This window comes from Crotalus tigris, unplaced genomic scaffold, assembly GCF_016545835.1.
Source record: "Crotalus tigris isolate CLP2741 ecotype Arizona unplaced genomic scaffold, ASM1654583v1 scf7180000017700.2314712, whole genome shotgun sequence".
Lineage (NCBI taxonomy): Eukaryota > Metazoa > Chordata > Lepidosauria > Squamata > Viperidae > Crotalus > Crotalus tigris.
This window is the reverse complement of record NW_024096576.1, coordinates 863,692-881,134: the sequence shown is the minus strand read 5'-3', so window position 1 is coordinate 881,134 and position 17,443 is coordinate 863,692. Positions and strand designations below refer to the sequence as shown.

The window sequence follows — 17,443 nt, the reverse complement described above, 5'->3', positions numbered from 1 at the left end:
CTGACTGTCCTTATGGACTTTTTGCATAAAACATAATAATAATAATAATAATAATAATAATAATAATGATGATGATGATGATGATGATAGGGATTTATGCTTTTGGTGATTGGACAAGATAGATTATAGAAAGCAGAGTTAAGCACAGAGTAGGAGGTAAATTTATCATTGTACTTCTAACTGCTGTAAAGATCTCAGAAGCTAGTTCTTTGTATATTTTTCCTTCTTGTCTATTTTTTTTACTTTTCCCCCTTTTTTTGCACTTTTAGCTTTTTCTTTTTTACTTTATTTCAGATTCCTTTCTTTTTCTTACTTAATATTCTATATTTTGCATTATTTTTTACCTTTCTTTGTAGACAAGGTAGAAGTTAATTATAATAGTCGCAACCATTTTACAATTGTCAGGCTTAAAATCTCAAGTTTGGATTAAAACACATCACAAAGAAAAAAATATATGGGAATGGAGCTGTAGTGATGTTATCATTCCTCTGACTCTTTATATAAACAATCTTAGTGTGCCTGAAGATTATTAAAACATAAACTAACATAGGCTCTGTGTTAATAATAAATCATTGAAATTGTTTCAAGACACCTCAAAAGTAAAAGCCACTTATGTACAAAGAGATTTATATCCATATGCATGCGTATCAAATTTGAAACTTTATCTAAAGATATAAAGATGAAGACCCCTACCCCACAATTCCTGGGAACATTCTGATTTGATATGTACACACAAGCCCCAGTTATTATTTTGTGAATTTTGATGGCTTGATGTTATTGAGAACCAATTTGGTATAATAGAAAAGATGCTGGAGTCTGCCCCAAGACACGAAAGGTGGTTGGGTGACTTTGAATCAGTCACTCTCAAAAGAGTTGCAGTTGTGGAAAAAGCAGGAGGAGGGAACATTATATGGTGGCCTTTAATTTGTATAAATAACAGTATAACAAAGTTGAAAGGGACTTTGTCTAATCGCACACCCTGCTCAAGTAGGAAACCATATACTATTTCAGACAAAAGGTTGTCCAATCTCTCTCCAGTGTTGGAGCATCCACAACTTCCTGAGGCAAGTCGTTCCACTGATTAATTGTTCTAATTGGCAGGAAATTTCTACTTAAAGAATAAGGGCAGAATATAAATTAATAAACTTCCTAAGTATAAAGGAGTTTCTTACAAACCAAAAAAGAATTGAGAAATTAACATTTGGATTTTTCAAAAGGAATGTTAAGAAGTATGAAGCTAAATATCTAAACAGTTATTCTTTGGAGAAGATGAAAAAAATCAATTTGATTTTCTAAAAACCAAAAACCAAAACCTGTGTGTATTGTGTGTGGTTATTCTTTTTTTGTGAAAATGAAGGCAGTAACATGCAGAAAATATCAAGGGGAAGCTAGAAACCAGTTTAATATGATAACCTGAAGTAATTGAAAAGAAAATGGATTGATCTGCAGCATCAACAGCAAGTTTTTTTTTTAAGGGCTTCCGCAAGTGTCCTCTATATTAATAGATATTTTGATTTCACCAGCATGCTAGATAGCAAATTTCTCAACCACTAAAGCAAATAGTTAATTTCCATAAATAAGTTAGCCTGGAAATATTAAAAATATAAATTATTAATTATATATAAACATTATATATAATAAAGGAGATGCATATTAATACCAACATAATCATGCCCATTCATACATAGTGAATTATACTTCACTTCTCATTTACCCATTTTACAAGCCAAAAATGAAATGGCATAATTTGGGAGCTAATCTACTGGTTCCAGAATCCCTTATAGAGGTTCTTAATTGTTAGAACTTTTAGGATTTTTTCTCTAGTTAACTCAGAAGTTAACTAAGTCCATGATATCTGAAACATACAAATAAACATTTACCATAATTTCTTCTGTCGACTCATCAAATTGCTTTCAGATAATGATAGCTGCAACTCACATCCCAAGATAAGATGTCGCTGGCCAGCTGCACCTTAATTGCAACTACTGCAGAATAATAAAGCTTGTAACATTAATTAGCACTCCTATATAAAGAATGGGATGAAATGTCTTGAAGATAGTTGAGTGTAATCATCCCGGGAACTCTTTAAACAGTAATTAAACTGATGGAAATGCAAATAAAAATGTACAGTCCTAAGGGTTTGAAAAAAACTACTTTCCCCTCAAGTAGTTTTCAGAACTCTTCATATTTAGCAGCATAATTTACCTTTCAAAATATTCACCAATAAGAAGCATACCAGGGGAACATGCACAGATGCATTTCAATGTGGGCTTTTTCTTTAAAAAAAATACAATAAAACTATTCTTTGCATATTTTATACAGTAGTCTGACAAAAGGCTGACATGTGCCACAGGACTTTCTTCCTCCCTGGATTACTAGTGTCATGCCCCAAATGCATCAATTTATTATACTAGGATAGGAATTATACTGAATTTTGTAAGCTGTTCTAGAAGCCTTTTCACCTAAAGAGTAGGGTAGAATTATTTGAAATAAACCAGGCTAGACAAGCAGGCATTGTTTTTCCATCTGTTACAATTTACTCAGTTAAATATAAACAATTACAACATGTAATTCAAATATGTACATTATGATCTACTGCAACTAGTTGCTGCATCTTTACACAGAGAGTTTGAGACAAACAACCATATGTTAGCGAACATGAACAGCAATTTCTCAAACAAATGATCAATTTTTAATTATTAACTGTTATAAAAATACACATCAGGAAGATGTTTTGTTTAGTAATTTCTAAAGAAATTGTAGGGAATTTAATTCTTTCTATTGCTTGTGAACTATGTACAAATCATCTTTCCTATAAAATGTGTAAGATGAAATTGTATGTTAATGCTGTAAACATTGGATGTTCCCTCTTTGACAACTGATGAAAATCGCAGTCATTTTATCTTTTTGCTTTTAACATGCTTTTTCTTCTATTTAGAGATTAGGTGCAGAAGGGGAGTTGAGATAAATGCTGAGCTCAGCTAGCCATAATAATAAACGCTGCTTTGTGGGAACCCAAGGACAAATTGATGACGTTTTGGCGGGCTGAGGAGCTGGGGAGAAAGCCCGCGTTTCAGGCTACTGGAGAATGTGATTTAAGACTGCTTGTTCGGGGTGGGAGTTGCACTTTGTTACTTTGTATCGAGGGGGAAGAGAAACTAGTTTTGGGGTCAACTATGTAGTACCGATACTTTGTTTCCTGAATAAAATGTTAAGGAAGAATTCTTGCCTTGAAATTCTTTCAAGACCATGACATTATAATTCTATGTAACTTGTAATTTGATCTGTTCCCAACTGTTCCCTTCATGTCTGTTTATTTTTAAAGTACCTAAGGTACTTAAATTTCAACACACCTCTGATGTGCATGGTGAATTTTTAAATGAAATTTATTTGTTTTTTTAACTGCAGAAGTCAGGAAGAAGGGGAAAATGTTTATAAAATTTTGAGGACTTTTCCCCCCACCATGCAAAATACTATTAAGCATATACTTAATTGCAGCTAAGAACTCATGCTTCTATTTCAAATGGACACATTTTGTGCAGAGATCTTTCTTACAATTGTTCTTAGTTAAATCAGTGTCTCAATATGTCAGCTAGGGAATTTATATGGGATATCCAACATTTATACAGGGATATTCCAAATAAATGCTTAGAAATTTTTGCAAGTTTTTAAAATTTGCCTTTAAATTCTTCGACTAAAGGACTAAAAACAGGCATAGAAATCTAAAATGTGCAAGATCAGAGACTCGTCCAATTCTCTGGGATTCTTTTCATCAAGTTTGATATGGGTTCTTTTCATTAAATTCTGTGCTTATTATTTTATCGGGGAAACACTTTCATTTTTGAAAACAAACCTTTTATTTAATGGTCTCTGTGCTTATTAACTATGTAATCACTTTTTTCTCCCAGCATACAACTTGAGAGGCAACAATGTGGGTGTGGATGGTGATGGCAAAAATGGATAGCACACTTGGGCCATTCTATCCTGTTTTTGTGTGATATAGACTTTCAGTCAACTTTGCCAAAATGGCAACTGTATTAATTCATATAATTTTAAACAACAAGTGCACCTTTGTACATGTAGTATAAAAAATTCAATATGATCCTTGAATAGATCAATATTTGCTTTTCTCAGAATCTTGCTATCATTCTAGTCATTTCTTTTGTAGTATAGTATTAATTGGAATTATATCATTAAATATCAGCTAGACTCTCTCTAGGTCAGCGGTTCTCAACCTATGGGTCGCGACCCCATTTGGGGTTGAATGACCATTTTACGGGGGTCGCCAAACAACGCGACCCGCCATTTTTTCCCCTCAGGGGGCGGCACCGCGCATGTGCGGCATGTCCGTGTGACAGGGGTCACCGTCACACAAAGGTTGAGAACCGCTGCTCTAGGTTTTAGTTTTATTGCTGCATCTTATTTCATTTCTTAAAATTCTATACTAGTGACAAAAATAGTTTCTGAAACCTTTATAGATCTGTTGATTTAAACAATATTGTGATGCCACATTCTGTATTTACTGATGTTGCAGTATACTGTAATTATTTCATCACTTAAAATATTTCATTCTGGAAAATCCATTAACTAATAATACAATGGAACTCAAACACATTAGGAACTCTAGTTTTTCTTTCTTGTTCTTCAGAGAAAACAATTTTAGATAAGAACACAGACCAATCCCACTAAGTCATACCAATCATCCATTTGACACAAGATTCCATTTTTCAAAGATGACAGAAATGAGTATAGTATTATCTGCCCTCTTTCTACCACATTGTTTTCTAACAGTATTTTAAGCTGATTGCACACTTTCTGAATTCATAATAAAAAGACAATAAATAAAAAGTAATACATTTGAAGTACAAATGCATTAAAACAAAAAAGATAAAATATGATGGAGACTGTCAGAGATATTTAAATGCCCTTGGAAGAATTATAGATTACAACCAGAGACAAGAAAGCATAGTGGGCATAGTTGTCCATACAGTTATTTATTTAAAAAAACTTGTGTGTATATATAAATTGATTTAAAGTATGTTGATAGTAATTTCACTTTAAAAGAAGAAATTTAGACTTTAATCGCAATTATTTATTTGAGGTCTATTCCAAAGCTGCTAAAAAAGAAAGATGTTGCCAAGAAAATGTGATTACTATTCAGTTATTGGTCCATCATCATATATTTGATTAAACATTTCTTTTTGTAAAATAAACAAAGGAATCTAAAAAACCCCAGCCATACAGCCTTCTCTGGTATAATGAATAATTAAAATTGCACTGTTTGTTGCTTCTCTCAACATACTAAATAAATTAATGAAGATTTTATTATGGTTTTTAGCCAATCAATTAATACAAATAATTATCAACCAGAATACTTTTCTTAAAATAAATACAATTAGCTTAACAAAATCCATGTGATTACACTGATAAAGTATGAGCTCCCATCTTAATAGCAATTTTTTTATTTACTTATTTGTAAAATATATTAGCTTTCCATCTTGTCACACAGTAACTTTAGTGGGCTTACAATATTAAAAAATAAAATGGTATAATTTACAATAATATAAATACTATAAAATCAACCTAGCTAAAAAGGTTGGAGGAGAAGGAATATGATGAGAGGGGGAGAGGTGGGATCTGCTGTTAATAAATCAACCACTATCAAATGAAGCCTCCACTGAAGCCCCCAAGCTAACATATAAAGATGCTTTGCAACTATTTTATATATACCAGGGCTCACATATGTAATACAGTAACAATACATAAATAATTTTTCTCTGGGAGCCTCAAAGGAGGCTCAAATAATGAATATAAATATTCCTTCAAGATATCCTGCCTAATTATATCATATATAAGAATAGTATAGGAGGAACATTGTTGGACATTATGTAAGAGGGATGAAGAAAATATAATCACATCAGTTCTCAATATGGACTCTTCTCAGTGTGGACCACTGGTAATCTGCTCTGAAGCAATTTAAGCCTGGTAAAACCCCTGGGTATGATACAAGAGGCAATCAAGAACAATGGGGGGGAATCTCAATTATGACTTCTGTTTTCTCTTTCATTGAACAGACCATATGTGTGTCACTGAAGATTTGGCATAGTAATAATTATTACAATATACAGTGGGGCAAAAAAGTATTTAGTCAGCCACCAATTGTGCAAGTTCTCCCACTTAAAAAGATGAGAGAGGCCTGTAATTATCGTCATAGGTAGACCTCAACTATGAGAGACAAAATGAGGAAACAAATCCAGACAATCACATTGTCTGGTTTGGAAAGAATTTATTTGCAAATTATGGTGGAAAATAAGTATGTGGTCAATATCAAAAGTTCATCTCAATACTTTGTTATATATCCTTTGTTGGCAATGATAGAGGTCAAACGTTTTCTGTAAGTCTTCACAAGGTTGGCACACACTGTTGCTGGTATGTTGGCCCATTCCTCCATGCAGATCTCCTCTACAGCAGTGATGTTTTGGGGCTGTCACTGGGCAACACGGACTTTCAACTCCCTCCAAAGGTTTTCTATGGGGTTGAGATCTGGAGACTGGCTAAGCCACTCCAGGACCTTGAAATGCTTCTTACGAAGCCACTCCTTCGTTGCCCAGGCGGTGTGTTTGGGATCATTGTCATGCTGAAAGACCCAGCCACATTTCATCTTCAATGCTCTTGCTGATGGAAGGAGGTTTACACTCAAAATCTCATGGTACGTGCCCCCATTCATTCTTTCCTGGACATGGATCAGTCGTCCTGGTCCCTTTGCAGAGAAACAGCCCCAAAGTATGATGTTGCCACCCCCATGCTTCACAGTAGGTATGGTGTTCTTTGGATGCAACTCAGCATTCTCTTTCCTCCAAACACGATGAGTTGTGTTTCTACCAAACAGTTCTACTTTGGTGTCATCTGACCATAGGACATTCTCCCAATCCTCTTCTGGATCATCCAAATGCTCTCTAGCAAACTTCAGACGGGCCCGGAAGCAGGGGGACACGTCTGGCATTGCAGGATCTGAGTCCCTGGCGGCGTAGTGTGTTACTGATGGTTGCCTTTGTTACGTTGGTCCCAGCTCTCTGCAGGTCATTCACTAGGTCCCCGCATGTGGTTCTGGGATTTTTGCTTACCGTTCTTGTGATCATGTTGACTCCACAGGGTGAGATCTTGCATGGAGCCCCAGATCGAGGGAGATTATCAGTGTCTTATATGTCTTCCATTTTCTAATTATTGCTCCCACAGTTGATTTCTTCACACCAAGCTGCTTGCTTATTGCGGATTCAGTCTTCCCAGCCTGGTGCAGGTCTATAATTTTGTTTCTGGTGTCCTTCGACAGCTCTTTGGTCTTCACCATAGTGGAGTTTGGAGTGTGACTGTTTGAGGTTGTGGACAGGTGTCTTTTATACTGATAACAAATTCAAAGAGGTGCCATTAATACAGGTAATGAGTGGAGGACAGAGGAGCCTCTTAAAGAAGTTGTTACAGTCTGTGAGAGCCAGAAATGTTGCTAATTTTCCACCATAATTATTTATTTTCCACCATAATTTGCAAATAAATTCTTTCCAAATCAAACAATGTGATTGTCTGGATTTGTTTTCTCATAGTTGAGGTCTACCTATGATGACAATTACAGACCTCTCTCATCTTTTTAAGTGGGAGAACTTGCACAATTGGTGGCTGACTAAATACTTTTTTGCCCCACTGTATAAAAAAGGAGAAAAATGCACCCAAACTACAGTTATTAATCTATTAGATATTTTTAGCAAGTTGTATGCAAGACAGCAATATTAAACTATTAATCAATTATGAATTAAACTGTTTGCGAAGGAAACATTATGGCAGACAAACAATTTGGTTTTTGACCAGACTATTCTCTTTCAACCTAATAAATAAAATGCATTTATTTCACATAGTTTTATTGTATTTTATGTCTATTTTTTAATTTTATTATAGACTTGCATATTTTATTGTAGTATTCTGTGACCTAAAAATAACATAATTTTTTTCCTCTTCATATCCAGCCTTCATATTGCTCCATCTAGTAGAAAAACATACCTCCACAACTAAATTGGCCTTATAGCCAATACCCCATTGGATCCTTATTCAACCTGATTTTCAAGACAAATTTTTGTGGAAATTGCTGTTAAGGTAACTTAATTGACGACTAATCCTCCTGATACTGAATTTATATGAATACAAGTAATCCTTCAATTACAGCCATTTGTTTAATAATTGTTCAGATATATGATGGAACTAGAAAAAGTGACTTACGACTAGTTCTCACACTTACGACCGTACCAGCATCCCCATTATCACATGATCAAAATTTGGTCACTTGGAAATCGGCATGTATTTATGACAGTTGCAGCATCTTTGGGGTCACATGATTGCCATTTATGACCTTTCCAGGGAGCTTCCGAGAAGGAAAGAAAATGGGAGAAGCTGAATTTGCTTAACAATCACAGTGATTCCCTTAACAGCCCAGCAAAAATTATAGTAAAATCAGGCCTGACTTATTAACCACTTTGCTTAGAGACAGAAGTTCTGGTTCCAGTTGTAGTTGGAAGTCAAGGACTATTTTATACACATTTAAGGTTCTACGGCATTGTGTAAGAGAACCTTACCAAAGAAATGCCAACTATTAATGGAGTTAAGCAGAACTAAACCTCCATTACTGTTCAATTTATAAACAATAATTGAAATTATTACAAAACAACACTGATAAATAAACCTCCTAGCATTTTTCTTTATATGATGATGTGGTAATTGTCAAACACCAGTAGGTTTAAGAAGTGACAATATGTGCTCTTGCTTCTTATTGTGAAAATAAATAATTTGAGATTAATTATGATAAAACAAAATTATACTGTCCTTAAAAGATAAGGATGCAAAATTGGTCTTTAAACAGGAAGAGTCTAGGATTAATAAATTGCTTTAAATGTCTTGAAATAATCTTCCATGCATCTTCCTCATAGAGATTATGTGATACAGAATGCAGCTAAATCCATTGTGCAGGTCTTTTATTCTTCTCAAAGCGGCAAATTTGTTCTTGTTGCAATAAAACTCTTCAGCAAAGGTTTGTTTGTTTTCACCCCCTTTATGGAGTGCAACTTGGTATTTATTCCTAAGAATTATTCTTCAACTGCCTCAGTCTAGTGCTGTTTTTGTAAGGAAGAAGGATTAAAGTTGAAGCCAAAACATGCATTAACATCTTCAATTTTTTGGCTTTGAATTGTTATTTTATTATGTGTTTCTTGATCTCTTTATCTCAAAAATGAAAGGTTGGAGAAGCTGCACCATTGTGTCTTCTCTTATCATTCACTAAAAGGGATAAGTCACCAGACTAAATTTTAGGTGATTTCCTATTGTATCTTTTTGAGTTTTCACTTCCCTTCTGTATGATAAACAAACCATCAATATAGATAAAATCATGTAAATATCAAAATGTTCCAAAACAGAATTTAAAAAGTCTAAGAATTTCTATGATAATATGGTATTATAAAATAAAATACACTATCCCTTGTTTATGCTAAATGTGTTATACTGTGTATGCTAATATAGTTTAAGCAAAATGGCAGCGATTTATATTTAGAAGCTTTACTATTTATCAAGCTGATTGGAAAGTTAAATAATAATTTAGATTATAACTATTCCACACTCAAAGATTTTAAAGTGTGTTTGAAAGTTTTTCTAGTGTGAAATCTTCTGAAGCAAATGATTAAGCTATAAAACCTGTTAAAAATATAAAATGTAATGTTCACAAAAGATGAGTATTAAAAGGTCTCTGTGGAAACTTTTGTCAGTGATTTTGGAAGCACAGAAATTTTTACATAGCTGTGTTAAGAATTTTGTTTCCATTAGATTCCAGCATTCATTTCACACACTTTCCTGTTTTCCTCCTGACAATATATTTATACAGCCTATAAATTTAGGTGAGAACTTTAGACGAATCACCCTTTTTATCTCTTCAGCAGTTTGCAAAATGTTGCTCCTGGGATTAGGACATATTCACAGTAACATATTCACTGAAAATGCTAGTAGCCTGACAGCTAGAGAAGCCTCTTAAATTGTGAGGCAACATGAGGATCAATTTTTCACTGCAATCTGTATTTGAAAAATAAATCATGGTAGGAATTAAAAATATAACGTGCCTAAGGTATTTTACATGAACTTCTACTAATCAACGCTAAATCTAAATATAGATTTGATGTACTGAAAATGAAAAATAAATGAAAAATTAGGTAGGTAGACAACAGCCATTAGATGACTCGGCTTACTTTGTAATTTTGTGATATTTATAAGAAAAATACTGTTCTGAACAGTATTACTCCAGATGAAAAAACTCCCTTTTTATGACCCTGAGTATGAGCCTCTAAATCTTAATTTGGGGTATGAGGTTCTAAAACTTTTTCTTTTTACTAGGAAGGACAATCCTCTTATGAATCCCAGCTCCCACAGAAACAAATTTCAGCTGTTAGTACCGTGCTTCCAAGTGCCCTTTTTGCAAGCAGACGAAGCTTCCAGTCTCTCTCTAGGCGAAAAGTGTTTGGACACCTATGAGTGTTGGGAACGGCGCACTCTCCTGCCCCATTACAGCAGCAAGCAATCAGATGGTGGGACAGAGTGGGTGGGCTCTTAACTAGGGCATATTTTTGAGGTAGGGCTTATATTAGGCGCACACCCAAAAAATCAGGCTAGGGCTTATTTTCTGGGTAGATCTTATTTTAATACATGTTTCCAAAGACACATGTATTAAATTCTCATGTTCCCTTCTATAAATTTACTAAAAGAGGAACAGCCCTATTTTCTCAATTGTTGTGAATGTTCTATATTTCTTTTTTTATTTAAGTCATTTGCTTAAAAGTTACCAGACATACTAAGAAGTTTTTGAAATAAACCCTCACACTTCCCTGAAGATATACAGTATGTCTCTCTGGTATTAAATCTCTGCACTGTATCTGTAAATGTTTATAAAGAAAACAATTTTTATATAAATAACATTAAATTATATGTCTGATACATAGTATATCAGTAAAATGTCTTCTTTAAACAACTTCCTTGCCACTTTGGGGGATCTGTCAATATAAGAGTCAAACAAGACATTTGTATTTTTTGTTTTCTCCTTTTACAGCTCTTCCTGGCTCTAAAGTCCATTCAGATGTCACCAGTTATTGAGTTCTTTTTTCCAGCATCCTTCATGATGAAATGCTTTTTCTACAGTTTCTGAATCTGATTGTAATATTCATATCCAAATTAAGATATGAAAGTATTTCTCCTTCTGCTCCAGTTTTACATGGTCACCAAAGTATTGTCCACTAAACAATTATTTAGTTAGTAATAACTAGATAAACATAATAAGACACTTTTCAATTACATTACCTTCCACTTCCAAGCTAATTTTCAAATGTCTTATTTATCTATGTATTTATTTGTTAAGCAAGGACTATCTATAGCAGGGATATCAAACTCACAACGTCACATGACGTATCACAATGTATCACAACTTTTTTTCCATTGCCCGCAATGGATGGGCATGATTTCGGCATGATGCATCCAGCTCACGGGCCAACCGTTTTGACACCTCTGATCTATAGTGACTGGATGGATTGAATTATATGAATAGCATTAAATTGTAGTCTAGTGGTCAATAGCACATCTAATTTATAGTAGTCACAGCTGAGGAATATGTATATGCAAACTACTGACTTTGAGATCAGGAAACATGGAATTGTACTATATCCAAAGTTTTAAAAATGCTAATGTAAAATATTATTCCTAAAAGAAAATGATTTTGTGAAACATATATCCTCACATTAATTCTAATGGTGAATGAAATATAGTAAATTGATAAATATTTTATTAACTGAAAATAAGATAAATTATAATTTTACTTTACAGAAATAGGTTTATAAGTGATTTTAACAATTTCAAGAGCCTATTTATAAATACTTCTACTCCAAACCATCATTTATAAACTCTCCAACTTACATAGTGTGTCTCTTTTCTCGTCTAAGTAAAACAGGCAGGTAGCTTTTTACTTTCTCTGATTGATGAAAAATATAAAATCTTGTAATTTTTTTAAAAAAGCAGAAAAGTTAAATTACTCTGTTTGAAGGCATTAAAAATAGGCTAATTCTTTTGCTGTCATTGTGCCAACACACAGTATACTATCTTCTACAGATATTTTCTACTTCCAATTTTTTGTTATCACCATTCTTGGCATTATCAGCATATCAATCAGCAGTTTTTTATATTTTATTTCTTTATTTTCTTCAACAAATATTCCCAACAAATCTTAGCAAGTGACTGTTTTGATTTCATGATTGATTTTACTTATTGCTGTAAATTCTAAAATCCGGAAGCTTTTAATTGTTGGACAATATATTAATAGTGTCTCCCTCAAGATAGAGAAAATGTATGATTTATCATTTAAAATAACTGCTAAAAACTAAACTCTTTTCTTCTTAATATCCATGTATTTAAGATCACATTGCAAAAAGGAGATTAAATTGACTAAACGAAATCAAAAATATGCTCACCTGCAGTTTTATGATGTTCTAAAAATGATATTTTTCTTAATTGCATATACGTATATAAGATTACATTTGGTTTCCAGATATTATGTTCAAATTTCATAATTTTTTAAGTTGATATACTTTATTTTAATTTTCTGCTACACTTGCTTTCAATACAATGCTAATTTATAAGCATTGCTTATAAATCAACATATCAAAAATTATAGCATTTTTGGATCCCTTTCAAGTTCACAACTTTTTTTCAGAGTTTAATATACTTAAATATAACTATGAATTATGCACTTTCTAAAAACATTATTTATAAATATAATCATATAGCATTAAAGGGTATAATTATTTAGTACAAATTAATTGAAACTCTATTTTACAGTCAAATTTTTACAGACGCAAATGAAAATAATTTTATAATTTAATTATAAATAGAAAGAAGTGTAAAAACTATTGTTTCTGTGGTCATAAAAACAAAGTATATCAACTCTGGTATACAAGACATGCTTAGAGAAGAAAATAATAAGTAAAAGGAATAGAGTAATATATAGCAATTTGTTCCATAGATAATACCAAAATCTATGCAAAACATATATTAATATAATTGTTATATTATTATACTGAAAGAATTGTTTATGGATCTGCATACTTAACACATGCAATAAAAACATTTAATTTCTGAGCAGTTTTCAGTTGTATTTGTATTTCTACATTTATTAGTTATTTTCATAACTTCCAAGTTTTGTTTTAAAAAAAGAAGTATTTAACTTAAAAATATTTTAAGCGATTTCACCTTTTTGTTTCCAAAGTTACACTTTATTTAAGACATTTGTTAGGATTCTACCAGTACAATATTATTAATAGAGAGATAGAGAACATGCAATATAGAACAGTAGCCTTTAGAATCTGAGAGGGGGCATTTATTTCAGATAAGAATATATTGGACCATCACTGCACAACTGCTGCTCAGTAGCTTCAGAAAGGAATGAGTAGATCATGTTTACAAGCAAACTAGGTAGCTATCTATAAAAATATAACACATAGTCAGGATTTTTGAGGAGGGAGAATATTATCCTAATTCTTTTTCTTTTTAAATTTTTTTTTTCCAAGACCTTATTGTATAAACTAGTGATTTCAATGGGTAAGCTTGTACTTGGTTACAAAGTCAGCTAGATTATGACCATTTTTACAGTGATCATTCAAACCTATGATAGTCGTGACTGAATTATACTTATGCCCAGTCCCCAAAGTTATTGCCGAGGCAGTACCCCCATGGTCATATGATTGAAATTTGGGTGCTTGGCAACCTGTTATTTGTGGCTATAGAAGTACTTCAACTTCCCATACCCACCTATCTTCCCCCATTTGTGCCCCTTTGGTCCCTGAATTCTTTGGCCCCTGCCATCCTGCACATCACTTGACCTTCATCATCTTCTTGCAATGTGGAGCATTTTAAAGGACAGAGTTTGCTAAATTCACTTTTTAATCACTTTCTGAAATTTACCTGTTCAATTATCTTAAGGCTATTATATATATATTAAAACTGACATGCTAGAAAAGCCATCTGGTGAGTTTATCTACATCCTTGAACAAACAAAAAAATAACTATAAGTTTAAGAATTGGAAAAAAATGGAAGCAAATGGCAAAAAGCTGAATATGATTCTGATCAAAATATTTATAAACAAATTAAGGGATCAGACAAATTTGGAATATTAGGATTTTTACTATAATATTTTGAAAGTAATTACAAACCTAAATAGCCTTTTGTTGGTACTAAATTGCTTTGTCTATCCTAATCCACAACAGGAATTCAAGATGTTATGATTTTAGAAATTATATAATAAGGGAGACTAAAGAATCCAGACAAAAAAGGAAAAAGGAAATGTTAAGCTTGCCTTTTGTTTTTTGTTAGTTCTGGAATTTATAGAATGACACAAAATGTTATGACATTGAAGTATTCCAGGATATTTTGAAGAATAGGGCTGGAAACTAGCATCTATGTCAGCAATGAATAGACTATGTCTAAAATGTCTATGTCTAACAAAGGGATGAAAGGTGTAAAAGAGGGTTACAGAGATTTACAGGAGAAAGAGTTGAAACAAATTTTGTCTGATGTAGAAATATTAGAACCAGAAATACTGGAATATAATAAAGCTTGGATTATAAAATGGAAAAGTCAGCAGAAATGAAACACAAATTATAAGGCAAAATAATGACATGGATAAGGACTATCTACTGACTATAAAAAAGAAGTTACCGTATTTTCCGGTGTATAAGACGACTGGGCGTATAAGACAACCCCCGACTTTGGAGAAGATTTGCATGGTTAGAAAGTCATCTTATACGCCGGAAAATATGGTATTTTCTGGCGTATAAGATGACTGGGCATATAAGACGACCCCCGACTTTGGAGAAGATTTGCATGGTTTAGAAAGTCGTCTTATACCCTGGATAATATGATAACTAAGGACTCAAAGAAGCCTTGGAGATTGGAAAAGGAAAACTTTTGGAAAAGACATCAAATCTTACAGCATTTGAATGAATTTAATATGAATATTGTTATAAATAAAAAGGAATATAACGTTGATTTGTTTGATCAAGATTAAAATATGTTTAAATAAAGTTCTGGCAATCCTTTACAGTCTTTTTCTTAGCACCAGGATTGGAAAGTTGTTGATTTATGGATTTACATATGGATAAGAGATGGGTTATGGGAGGAACAGGTATTTGTTTCTAATATTATGGGGTAATTAATTTTCAAAAAGGCCACATGAGAAACTGAGATTGTTGTGGAAGGCCACCGCCATCCTAGTCCTGCTGCTACCCCAGTTCTGCCGATGTCACTAATACCAGGGGCTGGATTGGGACCGCTCACAGGTCATAAAATCTCCATGTCTGTTATAAGGAGTGATGACATATGTGTTCATTAAGGCTTCTAGATACACTATATTGTATTCAATGCATATTTACTAATATTTTTAAAAATGAACAGCAGCACAATTTACTAATTGAAGAAAAGATATATGATTGAAACAGAAAGAAAATATTCTATTTGAGCAGGCAGGCTGACCTAGTTAACCTTGAAGAACGATTTCTTTATTGTTTTCAGGCTTTTACAAAGTTTTAGAAGACAACTGCCTGAGGTTAGAATAAATATTTCTCTAGAGGTATGCAATTCGATTATAGTCTATTCAAGATTCTCAGCATCATATTAAGGAAACATCTATTAATAGCCAATGGCACAGATATAATCCAATATCAGCAGGGTCATTTTTTTAACAGTTCATTTTTTCCCAATTATGTGACCATAATCCAGGAGTCCTTGATTTTACAATGCATTTTTTTCTGAATACTGAATGAGGATTTATTTATTGAATTTGTATATCTACCCATGTCAAACAAGAGACTCTGGGCAGCAAAGAGTAAAAAAAAAATCACAATTAAAACAGTTAAACAATATAAAAAGAAATTAAATACAAATAACAACCAAAATATATTATAGTCTGTTAGTGTTGACATAACAAGGAAACAGGTCATTCACATGCAGGGCCAAACACACAGTCAGGTCTTCAATGCTTTCTGAAAGGCCATCAGGGTCATGACCATTTTAATATCTGGAGGGAAATGTTCCTGAGGGCACAAACTACAGCAAAGAAGGCATGTCTTTTTTTGCCTGCCAGCTGACATTCCTTGGTTGGAGGAACCCGAAACATGCCTATCCTACTAGGCCAGACTGAACAGGTGGAAACAACTGGGAGAAAATGATCTTTCAGGTAACCTGGTCACAAGTCATGAAGGATTTTAACAGTGACAACCAGCACTTTGAATTGCAAATTCATAGGAAACCAATGTATTCCCTGGAACAGTATCTGTGCTGGATAGCTGACCCCAAATAGTATAAATTGCTTCACCAGTCATCACTATGGTCCTTTTTTGCCTACTAAAGATATGGCAAATGTTTCTATGGATCTTTTGACACATCAAGACTAAATTTTAGACTTCCGGTTTGGGTTGCAGTGGCTGTAGGCTCTCTCTCTTCATTACCTGCTTTTCCTCTGCTGGTAGATCTTTAATCAGGTTGAAAAGTCACCCTGGAGGGGTGACTACCGATGAGGAGGACTCTCATTGATTGCGGGGAGGAGGCAGCTCCTTCCGCGGTCTGAGGCAGCTCCTCAGGGCCAACGGAGAGAAAGATCGGCCAATAACATGGCAGATTATTTAGCTGCTCCAGCTGAAAGTCAAAAGAACATCTAAGCATTAAGAAACCATCGTGGATGATCCTGGTGAGATTTTTTCCCTCTCTCCTTCTGCTTAACTACTCTCCTGTCAAAAACCTTTTGGAATTACTTCCCTGCTTTGAAAGAGTTGTCTTTGTTTATCTGGGGAAAAGAGCTTTTCATAACAAAGGAAAAAACTTCTTATTGACTATTTTTACTTTTGGCTACTTGGGGGCCATGGAAAAATCCTTGTCATAAAACTTAATTATTATATCTTCTAAGCTGGAGAATAGTGTCTTCCTATGTCTTGGACTTACTTTTTTAAAGGAATAAATCGTTATTGTTTGAAAAAAAAACCAACAACTCTATGAGAAGCCGGAAAAGAGACTCCATAGCTTTGACTTTCCTAATTTCATTCTTGATTCTGGAAGAGACTTTTATAGTTTACTGAGGACATCTTGTGGAGAAATTTAACTGTAACTGTTTTTTGTTTGTGTTACTATTGAAATAGTAACACAAACTCAACTGTAAACTCATACTGGAAAAAATTTATGAAGCTACTGAGGAAATATGTTCCCAAATAAGAGAGAGAACTGCAGAAATAATAAAGAGAAATTCTACTGTGAATTTACAAACTGACCTTCAGACTCTACTTGATCCTTCTACGGACCAAAAAGCAACAGAAGAATAATTAATTTACATACAAC

The 17,443-nt window shown here is 33.5% G+C and overlaps 1 protein-coding gene across 4 annotated transcripts in view; it reads right to left on the bottom strand.

The window, feature by feature from the left end:
* Positions 1–17,443, bottom strand: part of FBXL17 (F-box and leucine rich repeat protein 17) — a 130,846-nt gene that overhangs the window by 14,817 nt on the left and 98,586 nt on the right. Inside the window, exon 8 of one of the 4 annotated variants that reach the window (XM_039338407.1) lies at positions 16,575–16,750. The exons of the other annotated variants lie outside the window; for them this stretch is intronic. Coding sequence (XP_039194341.1) covers positions 16,734–16,750 — 17 coding nt within the window. The 3' untranslated portion in view covers positions 16,575–16,733. Of the gene's footprint in view, positions 1–16,574; positions 16,751–17,443 lie in introns of those variants that run through there. 4 annotated transcript variants of the gene reach the window in all.